Genomic DNA, 22,549 nt, shown 5'->3' on the forward strand with positions numbered 1-22,549 from the left:
TGTGAAACCCTGTCCAGGTTGTATTAACTGCTGCATCGATGACTCGTCAATCTACAAAAAACCCGGCTTCTTTAATTAAACGATTACTGACAGCGATGCATTCCAGTATAAAATAAACAATTAACCACCATATTTCTGTTATGATCAATTTGAGAAAATGGTGGACTTACATGAATTCTTCGATTTGGAGCCAGTTTTACATTCGGCGCGATCTGCTTGTTCGCCTGGCCTCTGTTTGAATATATAGTAGGAACTCCGCCAGGGCGCTGGGCTTGCAGAGAATCGCTTTGTGACTTGGGCAATAATATAACTGGAAATTGGCCACCTTGCGGTCTTTGAAGCCTGTATAAAATATAAAGTTGTCACCTTCCATACACGATTATATAAACACACCGTTTTTCTCAAATCTTGATTTTACCACTGGTTTGTCACATGCTCATTGGCAAACTAAGTGCTCACAAAAGCAATTCAGCAAGACGAACTGTTAATTAGGAACGAAATCAGCTATCAGAAAATTAAACGTTCCGATAATATTTCGCGAAAACAAGAATATTGCAAAAAAAATAATGTTTCACCGAAACGGACCGTTTGTGCTTCTTACTAATTGGTGTTTTTAATATATTTTTCGTATCATTATGATGCTGTCATCATTCGAGAAAAATATATCAAAAACACCAATTTCTAACGAGTACCGAGTTTTAAAGCGCTCTATTTGGTACGTGGAAAAACGACCTAAAAAAGATTCATTGAAATCATTATATTCAATAGACCGTTTCAGCTCGCATGCAAATTAACCCATTTCAGATGTTGTGAATATGGAATAGCCTATAAAATTTAACCATTTCGGACCATGTGATTTGAAATGGTTAATTTGCATACAAGCTGAAAAGGACTATTAGAGTCGGGTGATTGGTATTGCAACACAAAAATCATTTTAATGTTAGAAATACGATATATAAGGCAGCCTGTGTACAAATACAATGCTTTCCGGTTTTAACCATAGTGCAGGTGTCTGATTCAAAAAAGTTTCCTGTGCGTACATTGGCTATGATACGACGATTAAGTCCGGGCTAAAAACATCTTGGTGCCAAAAAGCTTACCTTCGACTGTCTATTTGCGATTGTACCGGATTATGCGATGGGTAAGGACGGTCCGATTGAGGAAGTATTTGAGCATTTAATTTGACGAGGTTTGGCTGCTGTTTACTTTGTAATTGCTGTTGCTGCTGCTGCTGTTGATGCAAGTTTATAACCTGTTGTTGTTTCTGTTGTTGCTGCGGTTGCTGTATTTGTTGTTGCTGTTGAATAAGTTGTTGTTGTTGTTGTTGTTGTTGCTGCTGTTGTTGTTGTTGCTGTTGTTGTTGTTGTTGATGTTGTCTGTTGTTGTTGCTGCTGTTGTTGTTGTTGTTGTTGTTGTTGTTGCTGCTGTTGTTGTTGTTGCTGCTGTTGCTGTTGTTGCTGCTGTTGTTGTTGTTGTAAATGCGGTTGTTGTACATGCTGCTGTTGTTGTGAATGTAATTGTGGTAACGGTCTCGCCATTTTTCTTGCTCGTTTTGGCTTGGACTGGTCATCACTGATATGAGATTCGAGTCCTACTTGGCATGGTTCCAGTCTCTCTCGTTTAACGGCATCGCTCAGATTAGTCATCGAGTTATAAGGTCTCCCCGTACCTACACAAAAGCACGACATAGCCAGAAATAAAACGAATCAGTCTCCGCTTCAACTTATATATATATATATATATATATATATATATATATATATATATATATATATATATATATATATATATATGATACCAGCAATTCTACCTATAGCACGTAATTTATATAAATTAACTACCTTTTGGTTCGAGAGTGTTCTGTTGCTTTCCAGGTGAGTTAACTCCGGAAGGTAAATCCACGCCCTCCTCATCGGAGTCGTCTGGTGGATTGAGATAGTAACTCAAGGGTTTTCGTTTCACAAAATTATGATGTTGACTGCGGGGCAGGTCTGTTTGGTATGGTAAAGGTTTTCGCTCAAGTCGCACGGCACCAAACCATGAGAACAACATTGGAGCAGGATTCTTATGTCCTTCAATCAAATCCCACGGGCTAATCTTCTGTCGTCCTTTCACTTGCAATCCCTAAGATGCATGGTATAAGGTAGATAATGCGATATAGGAAAAAAATACTTTCAGCCGCTCATCGTTCAAAAGCAATCTCACCTCGTTTGTTTCTTCATTTTCTAATGAGGACGACTGGGATTCAGACACGATCGAAAAATCATTTTGCTGACTTTTCTCAACAGTGACAACTTCAATAGAGCGGCCAGGAAACGGCAGCAACTGCTTGCAATTCTCTATATCACGAGGATTCTCTACGAGCATGCGCTAAATTTTGTAAATATTAAAAAAAATTAAGGCCTCGTTATTTCTCAATAGTGAGTGTTAAGGCCAGACAATCTTCAATCGCAGTTGAAAATTTATGGTTGTTAATTAATTAAGCTGTGGCATTATAATAGATATGGCCTACTCGCAGTGACAAGCAAGAATGTTGTAAGAATTTCTACCTTCATCTTTTTAAATAATCCAGTGCTAAACTTTCTGCCATCATCAGCTAGCTGGTTCGTTGTTGACTCCGTCGATGTGATAACGTTGATTAGAACCGACAACATGTCAAGAGTATTTGTATAGTGCTTGCTACACGAAGTTAACATAAATAATTAGGCTTTTAACAAAAAAGAACTTGCCCTTGGGGGGCAGAACTTGCCCTCGGCAAGCTTAGCGGGCACATGCAAAATACAAAGAAATAGATTTTTGCAATGTTTATTTCATCTCTCACGGCAAGGGATTCTTACAACAATATCTTTGTACCAATAATGTCAACCCCCTTCACCCGTGGAAATGGAATACATTAACATCAATTGTACCTCGAATCTGTGGATAAAATGCCACTACTGATGAGATGAAACAGCACGGCACTCCATTCGGTTGCCATCTGTAGGTTTTTTGGGTTTGCAATGGAGTCAAACATTACTCCTACCTACAAAATACAATTTACAGTTTTTGCGATTGAATTCGTACTAAACACGAAAATTGATTGGGAAAAGGTAAAAAGCCGATTAAGATTATATCATGAACAAGGTATTCACCAAGGCATTAGCTAAGCATTGGACGAGATAGAACATCCTGACTTGGTATACAAAAGGAATATATCTTATGGTTTATGCGAAAAATAGCTCTATTTAATCAGATTTGCATGCATTTTCATTTGTTATGTATTAAAGGGATTTCTTATATATTCAATGCATCGTCTAATAAAATTATACTTTTTAACCAGGCTTTCAGCATACAGATTTCCAAACATGTTAATGTTAATGTCAAATAGATTGCTATTATATTTATCTTATCTTTCACACGAAAAGAAGTTAGTTACGATGTTAGTTGCCATATTAATAGAGTTTGCATTCGATATCCAAAAGATTGCTGCTGTGTATATTTTATTCTATTTATTCTAAGTAATATCGAGGAATCAACAACTGAAATTCTGGTTAAAATAACTATTGAAAAATATTGTGGAAAAATGCATTTTCAATGTTAATAAAGGACACCCTTTCTTAAATTAGCTGAATATGCAAATGAATTAGAAACTACAATTATACTTTACCAATCTCAGTCTTAGATCGAGAGCTTCCTGGAGAAATAACTTGCCGCTTTTCTCTACGGGATGGCCTTCCTGGAAAAGAACAGATGTCTCTATGTCAATACTGGGGCCGTATCATCATGCAGTTTGCCAAGTATGGGAGCTATATAGGGTGCTGGTGCGTGGTAATATAGGATTGCACTGGGGGTCAACATGCACATGTTTCCCCATTCAGACTAGCCCTTCAGGGGCCAGTTGTATAATAGACTAGTTAACTTTTAACTGTAGGTAAGGACAGAATTGGCGTATCAGAGTTGTGTATTTCTGACTAAACTTCCTTTCAACTATGAAAATGTAGTTTTATACAACCGGCCCCAGGTAAGCACACCCGTGCTTGTCATTAATTAATGTAATTAAACAATTGCAAGTCCACAGCATGAAAAATACTCAAACACAGCCCCAGAAAAGCAAGCTTTATACACGTATCCTAAATGTTACCTTCGCGGGTGCTTCAAGAAGATCTTGAAACTGTCGCAGAAGCGATGCCAATAACGTCTCCCGCTGTTCGCTCAGAGTTTGCAGACATGACAATATAAGTTGAAGAAAAGGTTGCGTATGAATTAAACTCGACCTGAAAAATTTACGCCATTATTTGAGAGAAAGATAATGCAAGTCACGTGGGCATGCAAATTCTGGGTAGGACTGTAATAGGAACACGAGGAGGCCAGTAAAATCGGAAATGACCAAGTTCTCTACGCCTTTTGTTTGCCTTAACCTTCCCTAAGTGCATTGATATGTCATTCCCCGATGGATCGGCAGGAGTCGTTCCCCCGATCGATAGCGGGCTCTGGTTTTGAGATTGACAGGAAGGTCTCCTTGTATCCCCAGATTATCGACATTTCGAAAATCACCATCGATACTTAACAATAGCTTTGCTCATGTGCACGCTTGAATCATAAAAAACGATGAATTGCTAATAACAATGTTAAATTGAATGAAAACCATCCCAAAACGTGGAAATGAATGTAAGCTACGATCGTCTAAGGAAGCTCGCATTTTGTTAACAATCATTGCTCGGAAAACTAAAATAGGTTTAAATCATTTAAGTTTTTAAAAATAGGAAATAAAGGTCGCGGTGGAGGGTGGGGATAGAATCTTTTCGTGAGATAAAGAGGGGTAGGGGGCGGGGTAGAGGCAGGTCTCCAATGTGGTTCCAAGGATGAAGTCCTTACTTCGATTACAATAAAAAATCCCAACATACCCTCCATAACCTTTTTTGTCCTTCCACCAGCCTTTCACCCCAAGGACATTACACGCTGTCTTTAAAATGCGACTATGCAAGCCGTGCGACAGTTTCTTCAGCATCGGTTCAACCAAGAACTCGGCACCATTATCAAACTCATCCTTTTTCTCGCTTTTCTTTGCAATCAACTTCGAACAATCGCCTTGTTCGACGAACAGATTCAAGGACACTGATGAAATTGAGTCTACAATTGCGTCCGTTTTCTGCAACAAAAAATTCGTACGAAATGACAAAAGGCAAAATGTTCCATGATGCGATAAAATATTAATGTGTTTTTTTTATGATTCATCGGTCTGGATAATTTGCATAGACATTTGTAAAGATTCAAGAGCCTAAAACGTCTGAAAATGGACTGAATCCAAACGTGGTCATTGCCCATTTGTTTATTATATGCGCCGTTTCGCGATATAATAAAACGGGTTTAGGTTAATTAACGTAAACGAGACATTAAACTGAAGAAAACCAAATGAAATATATCCGCCCCATACCTCTTTCTCACTTTTACTCAGCAAAAGTAAAAGCTCCAACGACGAGTTGCGGAATGACCACTGGTCCAGATTCTGAAAAAGTGAAACACAAAACAAATGTAGTTACATTATTTATGATATAGCTTTATCACAGATAACTTTTTAGTATTTTTCCATGCTATTTCTATATAGCACGAATAAATGCATAATACTTTTGTGCAAAAAAGGAGAAAAAATTATACTTAATAATTATGTAGCTAATATAAAGATATGGAAAGTTAACTAACCTTGAGTATTTTATTCGCTGTCTCTTTATAGGCCTCCATTTCAAGAGCAGAAGATGACGGGAATGTATCAACTGTGACGCCGAAACTCTGACCCGAGTTATTTGGATGGCACATTAAATGAAGAAGTTTTTTAGCCTAGAGCAAGACATTTTAGGATTAGGTAGGCTTGGTTTTTCAATCTAGCCCGCGTTTCACACTAGTGGCAGCAAGGATGAATGTTTTTAATCTACCAATTACAACTTTCACTTTTAAACACTTCTGCGAGTTTGCCTGTATACCTGAACATCCGTCATATTTGGATCGAGAAGACCTTCTGTCGAAAAGAGTAATTTGTCATCTCGGAGACATTTTTCTTTCAACCAGTCTTGACTACACAGCTTTTGCAAAATGCTACTTGCATACGAACACACATTGGTATTCTCGATAACTGGAAATATATAAATTAATTACCCGAGTGTCAGCAAATAACCCAATAATTCTCATGCGCATACCTCCAGTAATTACGTCACAACTTCATTGTTTTATCTTATGACCACCTCATGAAAGACGTTTTAAGGCGAAAACAAGGCTCAATGCAAGTCCATGCCTAAGAGCCCTTTGAGATCTTTGCGTCAAGTAGCTCAAGAGGTTAAAACTTAGAATAAAGTTTTTATTTAGCTAAATAACTATCGGAAGGGCCTATATATCCGCTGTAATACAGGGTACTTAATATGCTTGCAATTTTTGCGGTAGTTTTGCACTTTTCGTCAAATGTGGATGGAATAATGCATTGTGAGTGTCTTACCCGATTTAGTTGACATCAGTGACGAAGAAAAGACGTCTCCCGATTGGCCTGGCACAACGTCAATGAGATCATCCATGCCATTAAAGAAATTACGGAACAAATCATCGTTGCTATTTAAGCTTGTTTCAGGCTCAGACATCCCTTCAATAAAATAATGTCATATAAGCATTGTTGTTTTAAGGATGGATGCTGATTGGTCGAGAGGAGTACAAATATTTCATCAATTGTACTGTAGTACAATTAATAATATTGAATTATTATTCAATTAATAATTAATAATAGGTACAAAATAATGGATAAAAGTCTGACAGGACTGTATTCTTTCAAGAAACTATCATGTTTGCATCGAAATTACTAGCAAAAGTATAAAATATTTGACAATCATTACACTCGCAATTATTGTTCATTCTGAGACCATGCATATACGTACGGCTTTCAGCGTCCGAGAACTTCACGATTGCTTTCAAGGCATCAAGGATGACACCAACTTGAACGTTTTCCTTCGCAGCTGACAGCAGAATTCCATCAGGCGAAGTCTCGCACGAGTATTTGTCACTTACATACGGCGATATGGAGGCTGCTTGCGAACGATCTAATAACCTGTACAGTAACTGACACGTCAACTGAGCACCTGCCTCTGCTTCTGGGATCACTTTGTTACCTAGTAGGAAAGACAACGTTGAATCGTGTCTTCCACAATGCATGCGAGTACCACGCATGGCGGGAATACTGCCTGATAACACCGTTTTGTTTACCATAATAATTTGCATCTTTTTCATACCAAATGCCACATTTTTTATGTACCACAAGAGTTTCATATGCTGGCTGAACTTATTTCGCCCTCAGAGCGAATAAATTCGCCCTCAGAACGCCGTGCATTTACCTGAATCAACAGCGTCACGCAACGCCGGCAGCAATGCATGACATATAAGATCATCAAGCGAGAAACAACTTCTTGACAGGAGCAGAGATGTGAATAGACAAATACATTCGTGAGTAGAGGATTCGCTGATCTATATAAACAAAGAGAATAGATCGAGTCCAGACTGATTTCGTGATTATACGTTTGGTGTTTCGCAACTGAGAGACACAGGCTGAGATGTACTCTGTGGAATAACATGAATTAGCTGCATGGTAAAAATTTCATGTCCGGAATCCACGAATATAATTCCTAACCTGACCCTAACCCTTCCCAACTACTTATATACTAAAGGATTAGAATTAATAAGAATTATATTCGTGGATTCAGGACATGAAATTATTACCATTCAGCTGTCGAGTGTAAGATATCCAGGAGTTCATAAATTTGCTAAGTGGATGCACTGCACTTTAATGTAAACAATACCCAAATCTCGCGATGCAAATGACTTGACGAGGTTCAGGGATGAAAATAACCTGCACAAAGTATTCTCTGGTTTTTTCTGGTAAAATTGGAGCCGGTAAAAGTTTTAAAACAAAGTGATAGATAAAAACAGAAAACATTTTTTTATACATTTTCATCCTTAATTGTACTCGTTCCCGTTTCCCTATAAATTTTCAAAAAACAAATCGTCGCACTGGTGTATTCAAACGTTGCATATACAATGCTTACATCAATTTCCTCCAGAAGTTCCACATATCCTTTGTCGGTGCTGCCCGTAGAATAGCAAAATGCTTTCACGGCTGTTATCCACTGCGAAGACAAACCTCTGAAATGAGCCGTTATTTCTGCGCACAGGACGCCAATGTCATACAATCTACAATCAAGCGATATTGCGAGTATAAGTCCACGGCAACTTCAAACACTATCCCTGACGCCCACGGTGCGTCAGCGCAACTAACTTGAAGGCGATTTCGTGCATGCGAATTCTTCCGAAAAAAAATTCCCCTGGGGCCGGTTGTTCGAAAGGCGTTTAGCTTAAACGGTGGATAAGTTCAAAATGGGAAAAAAATTATCTATTTATTAAACAACTGAGCTGAAATATTTCGATGTAAATAGTTTAATTTTCAATGGAAGCACATATTAAATGCATAAGATGCAGGTTCATTCATTCACAAGATTTGTGAGTACTTAAAGCTAAACGCCTTTCGAACCACCGGCCCCAGGTTATTAAGTAATCAGTGTCCAATGGGCAATTAACGTTTTAGTAATAAGAAATTTACATGTAACTCGCAATTCGCAAAATTCTAAACTTCTTGTCTTACACCTTTCTCACAGGACATCCGCAAGGTATTATCAATTCTATCATTTGATAAGTAAAGCAAACCTTTCTCTGTCTTGACACATGCAAACATTCACAAACGCGTTGCAAACCAAACTGTACATGTGAACAACATTTTCTTGTACCATAATTTGCTTCCAAATTATGTCCAGTTTCTCCCTTCTATTAAAAATATAACAAAGGGGAAATCCATTTTAATAGTTGAAGTGAAAGTCAAGTCCGTTCTGTTCATAACAACGTGAGGTCCTAGGATAAATATTTTGGCCAAATTTCGCATGTTTCGATTTTTTCTCATCAAAATCACTAGTAAATGTTGTCAGATATTCAGACAGCACATCGTATTTCATGTATAGAAGTTCATGCAAAATGTAAACAAACTGTTTGTTTACAACGGACTTCACTTCCACTTTAAGGATAAACGTATGAGATGATTCTTTACTGTACATGTTTCCGGCGTTCTGTTCAGTACAACATAATGGTAGAAGGTTTTTGCTCGACAACTAAACTTGCGATATAAAAACGTGCGTGCAGCTACTGTACCTCGAGTCCTCTAGAAAAGAATCCAGAAAGGACGATGAAGAATCCCAGGTCATTCCCTGAGTTACAAGCGAAGATGTGGAATAACAAATAGTTTCCTTGATCCGATTGCAAGCCGTATCAAAACTGAGAAACGACTTGCTCTAAAAGAATAGGAATAATTTGTCTTTGATCGAATTTCACAATTGTACCTTGAGAATGAATGGGGATAATTTCAAAATGCACATGCAGGTTTTCTATATAAGTATACAAAAATGAAAGGAAAATTTCGATGAAAATTTCGAGGAATGTATATGCATATCTTTGTCAATGGTAGGTACAGTAATACGCCACACCAATGTACGGTTAGACCCGTAATGCATGGCCCTAGACTAACCTTCACATATGCACAACTTGTGTATAGGTGATAGAGATATGTCAGAATACATCGCTCGGTCGACGTACAAAATGCTGGATCGGAAATATTCTCCACAGTCCGAAGTAACCTGTCATAAAATGTATACACTGTGACTTCAATCATGGCTTTTATGTAATATGATATACTAAAGCGGTAGCTACAATAAAATTCATTCAATTTCTGACCTAAGTACAGGTTTTAATACGTTATAAACTATATCGCCAAAATATCGATAAAATAATCACTATATATATATACAATAACAGTGATTTTTACGTAAATGATAGAGATTTATCCTGTAATATGAATTCTTCAATTAATAATCCTACCCAAAAAAGGTCTTCAACGCTAACTCAGGATCGAGCAGTAGAATTGACTGGTGTTTTTGCAATGCAGCCAGCACGAGAAGAGATTTCGTAGGGAGTGTTCCGTACACGGACGTCTCCTGCGGGACGTTGGGATTGAAGCACACTTCGTTTCTTACTTCTAAAAATTCGACAAGGAAGTCCAATAGGTCCGGGATGTTGTTGCACATGTCATGAAGATCCACGATGAAGGAAAGCTGGCCATACGTCGGGAAATGCTCCGACATTCCATAATTTCCACTGCCACTGTGCGCCATTTCTTTTAAATATCCTGTGCACTTGGCCACCCATGAGCATTGATCAAATATCGGAAATGAGCGAAACTTTCTAGAAAATAAGAGTACATGTATACTCCAAATTACCTTATATGACTGGTCGGTGCACAAACATGTTCATGTTGAGGATTCTCCTTGTTCCTATCCCCATACAGATTTTATACATGCAGTTTTCTCGATAATCAATTGTAGTAAGTAGATTACTATTTAATGTATATCCGTAATTGATTGCACGACAAATTATCAGTCGAGACCATGCAACTTCGACCGCTCAATTAGCTATATATGATATTTTTCGTTGAAAAAGCATGACGTTTATTAAATAGCAATATCTTTCATGTATATTTTTAAAGAGAAAGAATACTGCGTCGTTTCTTTTTATCAAGTCAATTCTTTTTAAAATAAGTTCAAATCTCTGTGGAAATTTAGTTGATATTTCTGATAGCCACATTTGTTGATTTTTGCGAGCCATATTTTTTTGTTTTTCGCGGGAATAACTAGCGTTAAAACGTTTCCCTACCCCTATAGTTTCGTCCCTGACTGCATGTCAAGGAAAATCGTGGCACATTACAGTACCTGTATAACGAATGTTTCTTTTCTACTAAATGTTTCATTTTAGCATCCTCGAGATCACTGCCGTCAAACTCCCCAAGTTCCTTAAGAAAGCTCACGAGTTCCTTTCCAAAATCCTTGATCGTCTTTATCGCCGTTGTTCGTGGTTTTCCCACACCGTACAACATCACCAGACGCTGATTTAGCTCGTGACTGTTTTCCTCCTTCATTATCGGGAAATGCTTCACGTAAAGATCGTGTCGTGATTTCTCTTTTGGTTTCGGTGCTTGCTCAGTGGAAACGCTGGTGTTGCTGGGTTTTTCGCTTCTGAATTCGTCAAATTTAAACCCAGAAGAAGCTGTAAAATAGAGTTACGTAAATGAAATTTAAATATAGAAAGTTCTCTTAAAACAAACCACAAGTTTTTATTTTCTAGAACTGCATGCAGGGTGTCTGAAAATAGCGAAATTAACAGACCATAGTAGCTTATTGATGGGACTTTATAGATTTGACAACAGTACGTTATACGAAAACTTTTAAAATATTAAAAATCCGTTCTTTGAATCAAACTGAAGCGAAGGAAATTCGAATTTATCACGTGATCTTCGTGCTTATACGCCAATAAGTATACTGTCTGTATGCCATTCAACTCCAACCGGTGGAATAACTGAATTTTTAACCAATGATTATATTTGGTTATTTCTAGTCATTACGAGATGGCAAAATGGAGCTAAATGTAACCCTGATATTTAATTTTTAGACTTATTATATATGTAGTATATTACGGAATGTCAAACACCCTGGTTTTTTAAGACACCCTGTAGTAGACTGCACACGTGATGAAACAAATACAGCCCTTGTAAAAGTGTGTTTTGGCAGTTTCAGCTATTTGGCTATTTGTGTACGAGCTCCCATGAACAAGCGTTGAATTTGAATTATGTGACTACGCGTTTTCAAGAATGGAAGAGGGGATGGTGTACATAGATACTCATTTCTATAACGGCATTTTGTTTAAATATAACATTTAAAGATTTTCTGGGTTTTTGCACAATGCCAACGCCCCCCCCCAAAAAACTGAATGGAGTTACCGCTGGTCAAACATAGAAGCTCAAACTTGGTTGGTATGTTAGTGAATAAATAGGCAAAAAATTGTTAATGTCGGTTCTTTTGCTTTTACCAAAGAAGGCAATGATTATATATGTTATTATTATATACACAAACGCCAGATATGAGGTATGCTGCAATTTCATTGGTTGGCTACTAGACAGATATTAGCTGATATCTGTCTAGTAGAGAAAGTAAACAAAATGGCTGAAAGATTTGGGGAGTTGAGTGAAATAGAAATCCAAGCTTTAGTTGATAATAGCACACCAAAATGCACCGAAAGGGCGACAAAGTTTGTGTATATAATAAGCTCATATACGACTCAAGTTCGCAGAATAACTGTTAAATAATATTTGGATTATTCATTCAGAAATTTACACCAGCTTAAACTTCTTTAGGCCATCAGTAGAAGTTAACCGCAAGGGCGCTGCATGGAATACCTGCAAAAGGCGAGACAAGACCGTCATCTGGTGGTTCATCCTGAGAAAACAATTTCTGCAACTGTTCCCGATGCATCATCAATTCCTGATCCAGTTCCAGCTGTTCTGATGAACGGTGACTTTCCTGTCAACAAGAATCGGTGCTTATTACAACTTTGTGCACCGTTTTCCCGAGACAATAAATGCCAGGAATAAACTATCCCATCGTTTTCGGGACACAACAAAAGGCTACACCTAACAATCACCTTGAATGCGTTCATAGGAAACTGCGTCATCGTAAGTACCCCTTTCGGGTACGATTTTCTCTTCTAGATATCATGCACTATAGGCAACTCCACATGCATGAAAAAAACTCCAAATATTTTTGAAGCTTTAGAAATGAGCTTGAGAGAAATTACGACAACTATATTTTGTGTAATAATTCGCCACGATTTTAGAGTCTTCGGCAAAACCAAATGAAATTATCGCTAAAAAATTGTTTCTTTTTTCAGAAGCTAAAGTACTTCGAGTTTACAACACCTCGTTTTTTAGTGCGTTTTTTGTGACGTTTAGTTAATTGGAGTTTAGTAAAGATTTTAGCAAATGGTTTTTATAAAAAGCATTGGTGAATTTCGTCTTTTATTTTTATATGCTTAGTTTCATCTACTGATTAAAGCCTTTACCTCGATGATCGTCTCCTGTAATAATTCCGTATTGCTTCCTTCCAGTTTCACGGAGCTATCTTGAGTGGCCGTGGTGTTTTCCGAGGTAGATTGGGAACTGGTTGTGGATTCAAGATCACCTCGGGATATCAATGTACATAAATATGCATTGTGGGAGAATACATCCAGTCGGATGAGCTCACCATATAACATAACCAGTTGACAGAAGCTACTGTCACTCTGTTCCTCATCACCTGTTTAGGGCAAGCAAAAAGTGGGATGCATGAGAGGATGTATTTGTACGTATGTTCGACTCACCAGGGGCCAAGCTGCATCTTACGCATGCATGACATATGTACTTTCATTGAAAATTAAACTTTTTAGATCTAAATTTCAATCTTACTTTCCACTATTATTATTATTATTTCGTTTAGATATCCAATTTAGTAATTAAGACTAGTTCGTGCTTATATCGGACTCTCATTCTCCGTTTTAACAAATAAATTGATCTCAAATAGATACACTTTACGAGACATACTACAGTATTGTCAAAAGTCAAGCGAGCCAAAAGCCAAGTGGATAAGTCGGGAAAATATCGAAATATTAAGTCACGAAAATCCAGGGAAAATATTTTAAGTTGCCTAATGTATTATCATTGAGCAAAGGTCTTTCGCCAATAATATAAAAGGTCTTCGAACAACCAGACGAAGAGTTACTAATGTATTACCCGCAGCTCAGTGGTGGTAACACTTCTCCGAAATGTATATATTACTGACGAATGCGAAGGCAGAAAAGCCTGGCTTGCGAGGTTGTGACCTGTGCTGCATTTTTTACAAAGTTCTATTAAAGCAAAAGGCATGCATATGAACACGGACGTACCCCAAACTGGTGCATACTGATCCAGATATTTCAAAGCAACATTCTGGAAGTAGAGAGTACTCGACGCAGCTTGTGAGGCTTTTGATGACGTTTCGTCTTCTTCGTCCGCACCGTCGGTTTGATCTTGCTAAAAATACACATCACAATACATTGCACTGTCATGCACATTGAGTGTCACAGCATGCCATATCGAACCACTATTTCTGTTAATTCACCTATGAAGTACTTCATGTGGGTTGTTAGTAATAATTTGGTTACGAATTTTTTTACGAACTCGCGTTCAAAAATTAACCTTATATAACAATACCGTCCACCACAGACAACGATGTCATCCATGATAGATTCTCTCACCTGGTCACGAAGTTCACACTGTCTCTTTTTTATCAACCTCGCTACAATGACAGCTCTGTGTTTTCCAATGCGGTGGTTAGTTGTTGCCCATTGTATAAGAAGTATAGTTACAGCCTCGTCCATTGGAGATACCTGAAGACTCGAAAACAAGAAAGTTCTCACCAGTCCGTTATCTCTTCATTGTACGCAACAAAAATGCGGTTAAAACCTTGCAAAATTCTCGTGGCAGGAGGGTAGATGGGGAGAAGAGTACACGATGATTCAGATTTTAAATACATACAGAACTATAGTTTTAGATTGTCGTTAAGAGTTAGACTATGATACTTTGCACATACAAGTGTTTCTCACGGGTTTTACTCAAGTATTAAATTTAAAATTTAGAAAAGCATCACCTGAAATCTGAAGTTTTTCTGTCATGAAACAGTATACATAATGAAATATAGTTTGTGAAAAAATTAAAATGTTCCGAAATTCAAAAATATTCTCTGACCTTCGAACAATCTTCAGGAAAACTTCCAAATATTTTTGTATAAAGTTCATCAACAGAAATAGGTTTGTTCTGATCTTCCTCGTCGAGATAATCAAGAATCTCCAGAAGCTTGCTGACCTCCATTACTACAATAGATAATAAAATAATTTTATACAGTACATTTTTCCTTGGTTACATTAGATATGGTTTACACAAAACATATCATGCATGGCAGCATTAAATTCTCCATTCAAATTGAACAATGTTTCAATGAAGCCCGTGGAAATAAGTAACTCATTAAAAATAGTCAAAGAGGCTGGATTGTTCTCTAAATTGGTATAGATATTGTTAAATACAGAAATCTTTCAAATCCAAAATCGTAGACACATTTTAACGGATAACTAGTTGACTTAAATGTACTTACCAGTGCTTTTGTTGCAATCGACAGCCCATCGTTTCTCGACAGCCCTACTTCGAGCTTTTATTTCTTCCTCTTTTAACACAAGAAGATTTTCGATCTAGACAGGTGATTTACAAAATTCTTAAATTTAGGTAAAACACTAAAATTGAGGATCTGGCACAATTGGAAGTATATCTTTACGGAACTATTATGTAGTACTACGCGTTCAAGGGCATCATTTCTTTGAATTTCAATGAGTTGAAATTGAAAAGCAATTTTGAAATTTTAACCGTTTCAACTTATTGTGTAATGACTTCCTTAATTCCAATGAGTTTTGTTCGCATGCCGTCCTATTTTTGCTCACAAAGCCATAATCGACATGCCTTCATCTTGATAATGATGCGTTATGGTAATCATTAAGTAGAGGTGCGCAAACCGAGAAATGCGTGTTCAAATCCAGATCGAGGCAATAGTTGCTTCAGTGTCGGATTGATACGAATGTAATACTTCATATAGTCGATAAAACATAGACACTGTGGATCCCCTATATAGGACAGGCGCTAATTGTTGTAAAGGAAGTATTTTGGGCAGTAAAATTGGATGATATTGCATCGCAACTAGTGCAAGTTGGCTGGATGGTAAAATTGGAATAGAACTTCGGTCAAAAAAACACGAAGACGCGAGGGGATGACGGATCCTTTTATCATCAGTGTCAGATTAATATGAATGGACCATTTCCCTAGCAATAAACTAAATTGAAAACTATACGTAGTAAGTTTAATGGAATATTAATGCGCTTATGGAATATTGGTATATCTTACATGTACCTGTTTACTAAGCACAGGCGATGTTAATCCAGACGGCAAAGGTAGTTCAGAGGGAGACATCCCCAACCTATCCAGAGCAGAACCAGACGAATTTCTTTTCGATTGGTCGCCAGACGATCCTGGTTTGGAAACGTTCGCCACCGCCGAGTTCCAAATCAATGCCCCTGGACAGCAGATCGTGATTACTTGAAGTATACAAGAAAGACCATTCACCAAAGACTGATGTTGGGCGCACGTCTTGTACGGGCTAAACAAAGCTGATTTGCCTTTCTCGCTGCAATATAATGACATTGTCTTAAAATGTCTTAAAATTAGGAACTGAATACAAAAGAATGAAAAACAACAACTGCATACAATTACAATTACACTCGTTTGTGCCAGAGAACCTAATCTGCATTTTTGGCAACGTTAAAGGTTGCAATTTTCAAGATTATTTTAATCGTTCTGTCCTAAAACCAATCAACTACGAATTTAATACCGAGCAGTACGTAATAGAATGCTTTACTGTAGAACCGTCGGAGGCGTAAAATAGGCGCCTTTCGAAAGCTAAAATAACAAGCCTATAGAATCGAGCTTTCTAGGAAAAAATGTTCCTTATCTCAAAATGCGTTCTTATAGAAGTGTTATTTTCATTTACTACAATTGCTCTTTGCTTCGCGCAAATTCTATTCGCCTGAATGTAGCGAAGAATTAACGAGTCTTGAGCTATATAAACTTCTCATTTGGTAGTTGGGGAAGAAACTAACATTTCGACATTCGGGATTTCATCCAGATTTAGACCCGAGTCTAACACGGCAACCAGGTACTCTTCCATAAATAAATATTTAATATACTTCTTTTTATTTATGCACCGATGGTTCTTCGTGTTTTACTAAGGGCCTGTTTATATGATCCCGCCTAGCCGGGACAGTTTCCGAGATCCCGCTTGTTAAACACTAATTATTGTTTATATGACCAATTTTTTATACCGCGTAGGCGGGATCCCAGCAAGAAGTGCTGGGATCCCGCTTAGACGGGACAAGAAATTGCCATATAAACACTCCATCCCGCTTGGCCGGGATGATTCCCGATAAACATACATTTGGAGCATGTGTATATATTGGCATATTTGTTTTCTACAATAAAACATGTCGTCGAACGAACCTGGGGCCGGTTGTATTAGGCCCGTTTAGCTTAAACGGTGGATAAGCTCAAAATGCAAAGCAAGTCTATCGTTTTATTCAACAAGCAAACAAAATGTTTTTAACCATAATACAAAGATACTGTTCACAACTACATATTCAGTGCATAATATTCAAGTTGCCTCATTCAAGAGAGATGTAGAGTGTTATTTAATTTTGACTTATCCACCTTTTAGGCTAAACGGGCTTGATACAACCAGCCCCTGCATGTATGTCTTATTATGCAAATACAGCACGCACTTACCTTTCGGACGAAGAAGCTTTTGATGTCGGAACTGCTGTTGCAGGAGAGGAGCTCTCAGCCGTTGAAGTATTCGTTTGATTTTGCTTCTGCTCTTCTCTCATTTGTTCAGCAACCGAAAGGAGAACAGATAACTTTCTCGCGCAGTATAAAGCGAGAGTTCTCGAGAGGACCTGCGAGTGCACGATCTGATCCAAATACTAAATCGAGATAAAGAGAATCCTCCAGTAAAACGAAATGGGCTTCGTGTTACGCCAGTTTTTGACACGGGGAAGAAGTAACTATATGCACGTTAAAAGTATTTTGTTGTTAAAACACCTCATTTTAAATGGGTTATTACCAAATCTATCCCTAGCACAAACAATTTCGCTTTATGGGCGTGTTTGTTACAAGCTCGAGATGTATTAAAGTTCAGCTGTTTTGCAAGGTTGGCCAAATATGTCTATGATCTATATTTTTCTTTAAAAGTAAAGACTCTACAAATAGCCGCCTATTATTGTACTCAATTTTTTGCCTTTCGACGCCCTATTCAGCTTTTTTTTCGCATCGACGCAAAAACCTACTATTTTCGAAGAAATAGAGATTCCATGGCAACAGCCACTCATACATACGACTCACTTACCCTAAGTACGATTGGAAGAATGAGCTTCAAAATTATATCATCATTTTTAACTTTGTCCATTTGTTCGACTACCCAATGAAAAAACTCTTGGCGATCCAACAAATTCTCCTATACAACGACGAAAAACGCTGTTAATCCTAATCTACCGCGAATGTACATACAATAACCACTGCAAAACTAACTTACTTAAAATTTTACCTAAATCGTGCAAACGAAACATGCAAACAAACAAACAACGGGTACGGACTATACGCCTAAATCCTTGTTTTCAAAGTGCTTTAACTGCTGTAAGGCAAACAACAGAGCTAATAAAATTGGCATATTTACAGGGGAATACCTCATATAGCCAATCAGTGAGTCGTACTGTATAATGCCATTGTTTTTGTGGTATTTCAGTTTCAGTCGTCATTCGTGAGTAAGATTGGTGATAATCGTTCAGTTTGTTCAACTGGTCTTTCAGGTACTTTGTGATGGTGCTTGTCCATTCTATAAAGGACGCAAGATAAGAATGAGTTTAAACGTGGTTTAAATGAGTTAGAGTTAAACTTTAGAAATTTCGGACCATGAAACATGCATAAACAAGACTGTTCGTTTTGACCATAAACAAGACTGTTCGTTTCGATGAATATTAGGGGAATGAACATTAGGGCTTGAGTTGGTTGTAAGTTGTAACTATTACCCGAAAGATCGAAATATGTACCGCATCTGTCTTATTATTGTATTCTACGGAAATTTGCTCGGTTTTGGTACATTAAGTATATTAGGTAGTGTATATTTTACATTTAAAGTCGAAAGAAACTATTTTTCACGCGAAAAAGACATTACATGTACCTTGAGCTGGATCACTAGCTTGCCGTTTCTTGTTTCTCGACTCCGATATCAAAGCCATCTGATGAGCTGATGTCATCTAAACCATAAACAATGACATGCAACGCATATGCCCATGGCGACATCCTCTTCTTTTTGAGGTACACTCAATATGGACTGTATATCATGGTTCGTATATCAAGGTAGAAGCGATTTATACGTAGGATTTTTTTTCAATTAAAAATCAATATTGCTCGGTAATCAATAGGTAGCTACATAAATGCAAATTAAGCGCATGCAGTCCTGCATGCGCTAGGCAAGAGGGCATACAGTATGTATGTAGTGCTGTACCTTTATAAACCAAGTGGCACGTATCAAAGGCACATTATGTTCGCAAATGCTGTTTAACAGTTCCTCCTTCTTGTTAAAAACTGGAACCTGTTAACAAAAAACAAACCCTGATTAAATTATAACAGAATAACCAGGAAGTGTTTATGATACATTTCGTAGCTGCAAAATTTACATCTCTCAAAAGTAGAATTGTATTGCAATTTGCATGGAAAATCGCACCGTCTAGCAGGGCCTTGAATTCATGGGGTCTTTAAATTATGATCATTTAATTGGTAACCTAAAACTCTAGCACAGTTCCGTACACATGAAAGAATTTTTTTGCCTATTGATGTGAGTCATAAGTTATAAACTAAGCTTTAAGTGTAAGAGCTATCTTCACGCTTCAGTTGATATGCAATTAATAAATATCTCCTTGTGAACAGGTTTAAATTTCCTTTCTTCAAAGAGTATCGATAGTTTGTATAAGAACCTATAAAAGCCAGTGTTCACATTTACCTTTCGACTTGCAAGGGCAGTCAATGATTTACTTCCAGCAAGATCTTGTAACCAAGAAGAGACAGAACCTTTTGTTTTAGATGTGATCTACAAAGGTGCAAATGAACTCTTCTCAATTATTCTTGCTGACTTTTTCTGTGTACATTCATTGATTGCAAATTAAAGTACCCATATTTATTTACAAAACCCCTACAATTTTTTGATTATGATGATTGCCACTGCAATTTGTTAGAACAATACTTACAGGTGAAAATAACTCCTTATTTTGAGCAACTGGCTTTTTCTTATTTGTATCTTGGAATGTATTGCATTTCTGTTTTTCTGTTAGAATGGTATTAAATGCAGCAGCAAACTATATGAAAGAAAACCATGTTTTCGCATGAACACAATTAAGTTTTCACAGTCTAAAAAATTATCAAGCAAAATGGAAGACAAAGGCTACAAATCCTTCATCATGAGTTTTCATTGCATGCTCTCTCAGAGTATACGCTAGTACAACTGTACAAGTACAAGTACAAGTGACCTAATACCTTGCTAACAGGAATTTGTGATACTTTATCTCGTGCAGAAGAAAACTGAAAAATAAAAACCAAAGATAATTTTTATTGCTGCAGCTACGTACTGCATTTAATGTGGACAATCTTCTTGTAGATGACCACCCGTTTCAGCTTCAATGTAGCTACATTACAAGCTCCGATTTCACATTGGTCTGCCAAAAATGGTCTCAGATAACTGGTTAGATAACATGAATAACATGTTTTGATTTGTACATACAGTAGTACAACTGTATGAAATGAGGGATGGTTTAAGAAGAAACAAACCCAAAATATACTGGTAACCCAATACAAACTACCCCATCTGCTCCTTCAAAAATTGTTAATACTTTTTCTTATAACAATTGATGTGTAGGCCTACTGCTTAAGTTGCATAGATATACTTTGGCATTGATTATTAATGATTAGTATAAGTTTGCATGAATCAATAAACAACAACTTTAGCTTGAATAATATAACCACCAGACGAAGACACCTTCACTCAAAGACATCAACCTTCTCATTATATAAATTGAGGTTGTTCTTATTTCCTCTAGTCTGATTTATAGATTGGAGGTTTTACTAATCAGTGTGACCATTATGTTTTTAACAAAACCATGTTTTTGGCAAAACATGACAGTGCATGGTGATATGCCAAACATTTCTCTGTCAATGTGCAAACACTAGATGACCAAATTCACATTTCTTCGGCACTCTGGTGTAAGTGTAAATATAAAAAAACATCACATGCTCAAACATTTCCTACAAACACTGTAATTAATTTAACTGGAAAAACAATGAAGAATGAATGGAGCTTTGGCAATCTACAACATCATTGCACTGTATGAAAGGGTATACCAACATATGCCCATGTAAGTCAGAATTTGATAAAATATCCCAATACCTCGTGAGAAGTTGAACTGCCGATCCCAACGTTGCTGAAGCCACGCTTGACATTAGACTCTGTCAGCTCATCCTGAATAAACATAGGAGCATAGAATGAAATATTCAGTGAAATTGAAATTACTTAAAATACAATACGACACAAATGACGTCCATATTTGAAATATTACCTCTTTCTGGCCGTTTGTTTGAGGATAATAATCGGGAATTTCGTCCTTCCCACGTTTGATCGAACGACAACAAGTATCCATATTTTTTATAAAAACAAAGTCACAAAATTGTTACATCCAGCGAGGAATCCGCTGACCTAGTGGATTATGCAAAACATGCGCATCAATCCCAATCCCAGCACTGATTTCTGGATTTCTGCACTTACCATAGCATTGACGTATACTATAGTCATAGGAATCCAAGATTTTTAGGGAGCTTTATTATGCCTCGTTTCCATTTAGTCGTGAGTGTCGTCACAGTTAGGGTTGCTTTCCACTTTCCACTGTCGCGTTTTTTGCACGTACGTACCAGGTACGTACCACGTACACGCACGTAAAATGATACTTATCAAATCAACGAAAGTTGATAATAAGTTGGATAGGCTTGGATTCGGTTGGTGATTCGGTATGTTTTTTTCGCATAAAGTTGATTATACAACAACTTAGAAGGATTTAACTTTTACGTGCGTGTACGTTAGTACTTACGTGCAAAAAAGGCAACAGTGGAAAGCAGCTTGATTAATAAAATAATAAAATAATAGAATAATAAAATTAAATGAAATAAAATTAATAAAATAATGATTATTTAAATAACTATAGCGTCGTGAACAACATGCCAAGGTGGCTGGTGTGGGCGTCAACAATGACCTATTTGCAAAGAGATAAAAACAAATTTACATCCGGACTATTATTCGACTAATAAGACGGAATAGAAACCAGGTTTTACAAACAAACCATGCAGTGTCGATTGAGGGGGGTTGTAGGGGGGGGGAGCGTAGTACAAGCTGAATACCCGGCTCTTTTCAACAAATTCATTTCTCGGGATGTTGTTTTGGAAAAAAGTAGTATAAAATCGAATACGTTTTAGCACCGCCGTCGAAAGTCGAAATGATTTTCAAAATTTACTTGAATAGTATAATAATTTTACATACAGGGACCGCGGAGCGTTTTTCCGGCGTATTTTGAAACATGGCATAGGCCTCAGAAATGGCAGCGAATGCCTCTCAATTTAAGGATTATTGAGAAATAGTATAGCTACTTCGTAAAGTTGCAAGCATGTTTGGCGCTCATATACAAACATTAAACAATATAACCATGCTTTGGTTATGATGTCAAATATTTTGACTTGGATAACCACGCTGTTTTAATGGTCAAATGCTTGTCCTATGTCAAGTTTCCAGCATGTTTGGTGTTCATATACAAACATTAAACAATGTAACCATGCTTTGGTTATGATGTCAAATATTTTGACATGGATAACCACGCTGTTTTCATGGTCAAATGCTTGTCCAATGTAAAGTTTCCA

General features: G+C 37.3%; 1 protein-coding gene across 1 annotated transcript; it reads right to left on the reverse strand.

The window, feature by feature from the left end:
* Positions 1-1,176: 1,176 nt before the first annotated feature.
* On the reverse strand, positions 1,177-21,736 carry LOC114531919 (mediator of RNA polymerase II transcription subunit 12-like protein). Its single transcript, XM_028553516.1, has 38 exons — positions 21,205-21,736; positions 21,036-21,107; positions 20,129-20,173; positions 19,843-19,950; positions 19,599-19,685; positions 19,104-19,190; positions 18,777-18,852; positions 18,283-18,431; positions 17,946-18,053; positions 17,327-17,523; positions 15,902-16,175; positions 15,099-15,192; positions 14,696-14,820; positions 14,206-14,337; positions 13,855-13,981; positions 12,997-13,229; positions 12,335-12,458; positions 10,815-11,148; positions 9,928-10,290; positions 9,578-9,686; positions 9,205-9,344; positions 8,710-8,826; positions 8,055-8,199; positions 7,347-7,476; positions 6,894-7,124; positions 6,464-6,604; positions 5,958-6,106; positions 5,680-5,814; positions 5,414-5,485; positions 4,884-5,128; positions 4,121-4,253; positions 3,647-3,715; positions 2,910-3,022; positions 2,550-2,679; positions 2,206-2,370; positions 1,842-2,124; positions 1,444-1,669; positions 1,177-1,231 (listed from the first exon to the last, which is right to left on the reverse strand). The coding sequence occupies exons 1-38, from the start codon at positions 21,283-21,285 to the stop codon at positions 1,177-1,179; spliced, it is 5,604 nt and encodes a 1,867-aa protein (XP_028409317.1). The 5' UTR covers positions 21,286-21,736.
* Between the last annotated feature and the right edge of the window lie 813 nt (positions 21,737-22,549).

The sequence above is a fragment of the Dendronephthya gigantea genome, unplaced genomic scaffold, assembly GCF_004324835.1.
Source record: "Dendronephthya gigantea isolate DGI-Jeju-01 unplaced genomic scaffold, DenGig_1.0 000076F, whole genome shotgun sequence".
Classification (NCBI taxonomy): Eukaryota; Metazoa; Cnidaria; class Anthozoa; order Malacalcyonacea; family Nephtheidae; genus Dendronephthya; species Dendronephthya gigantea.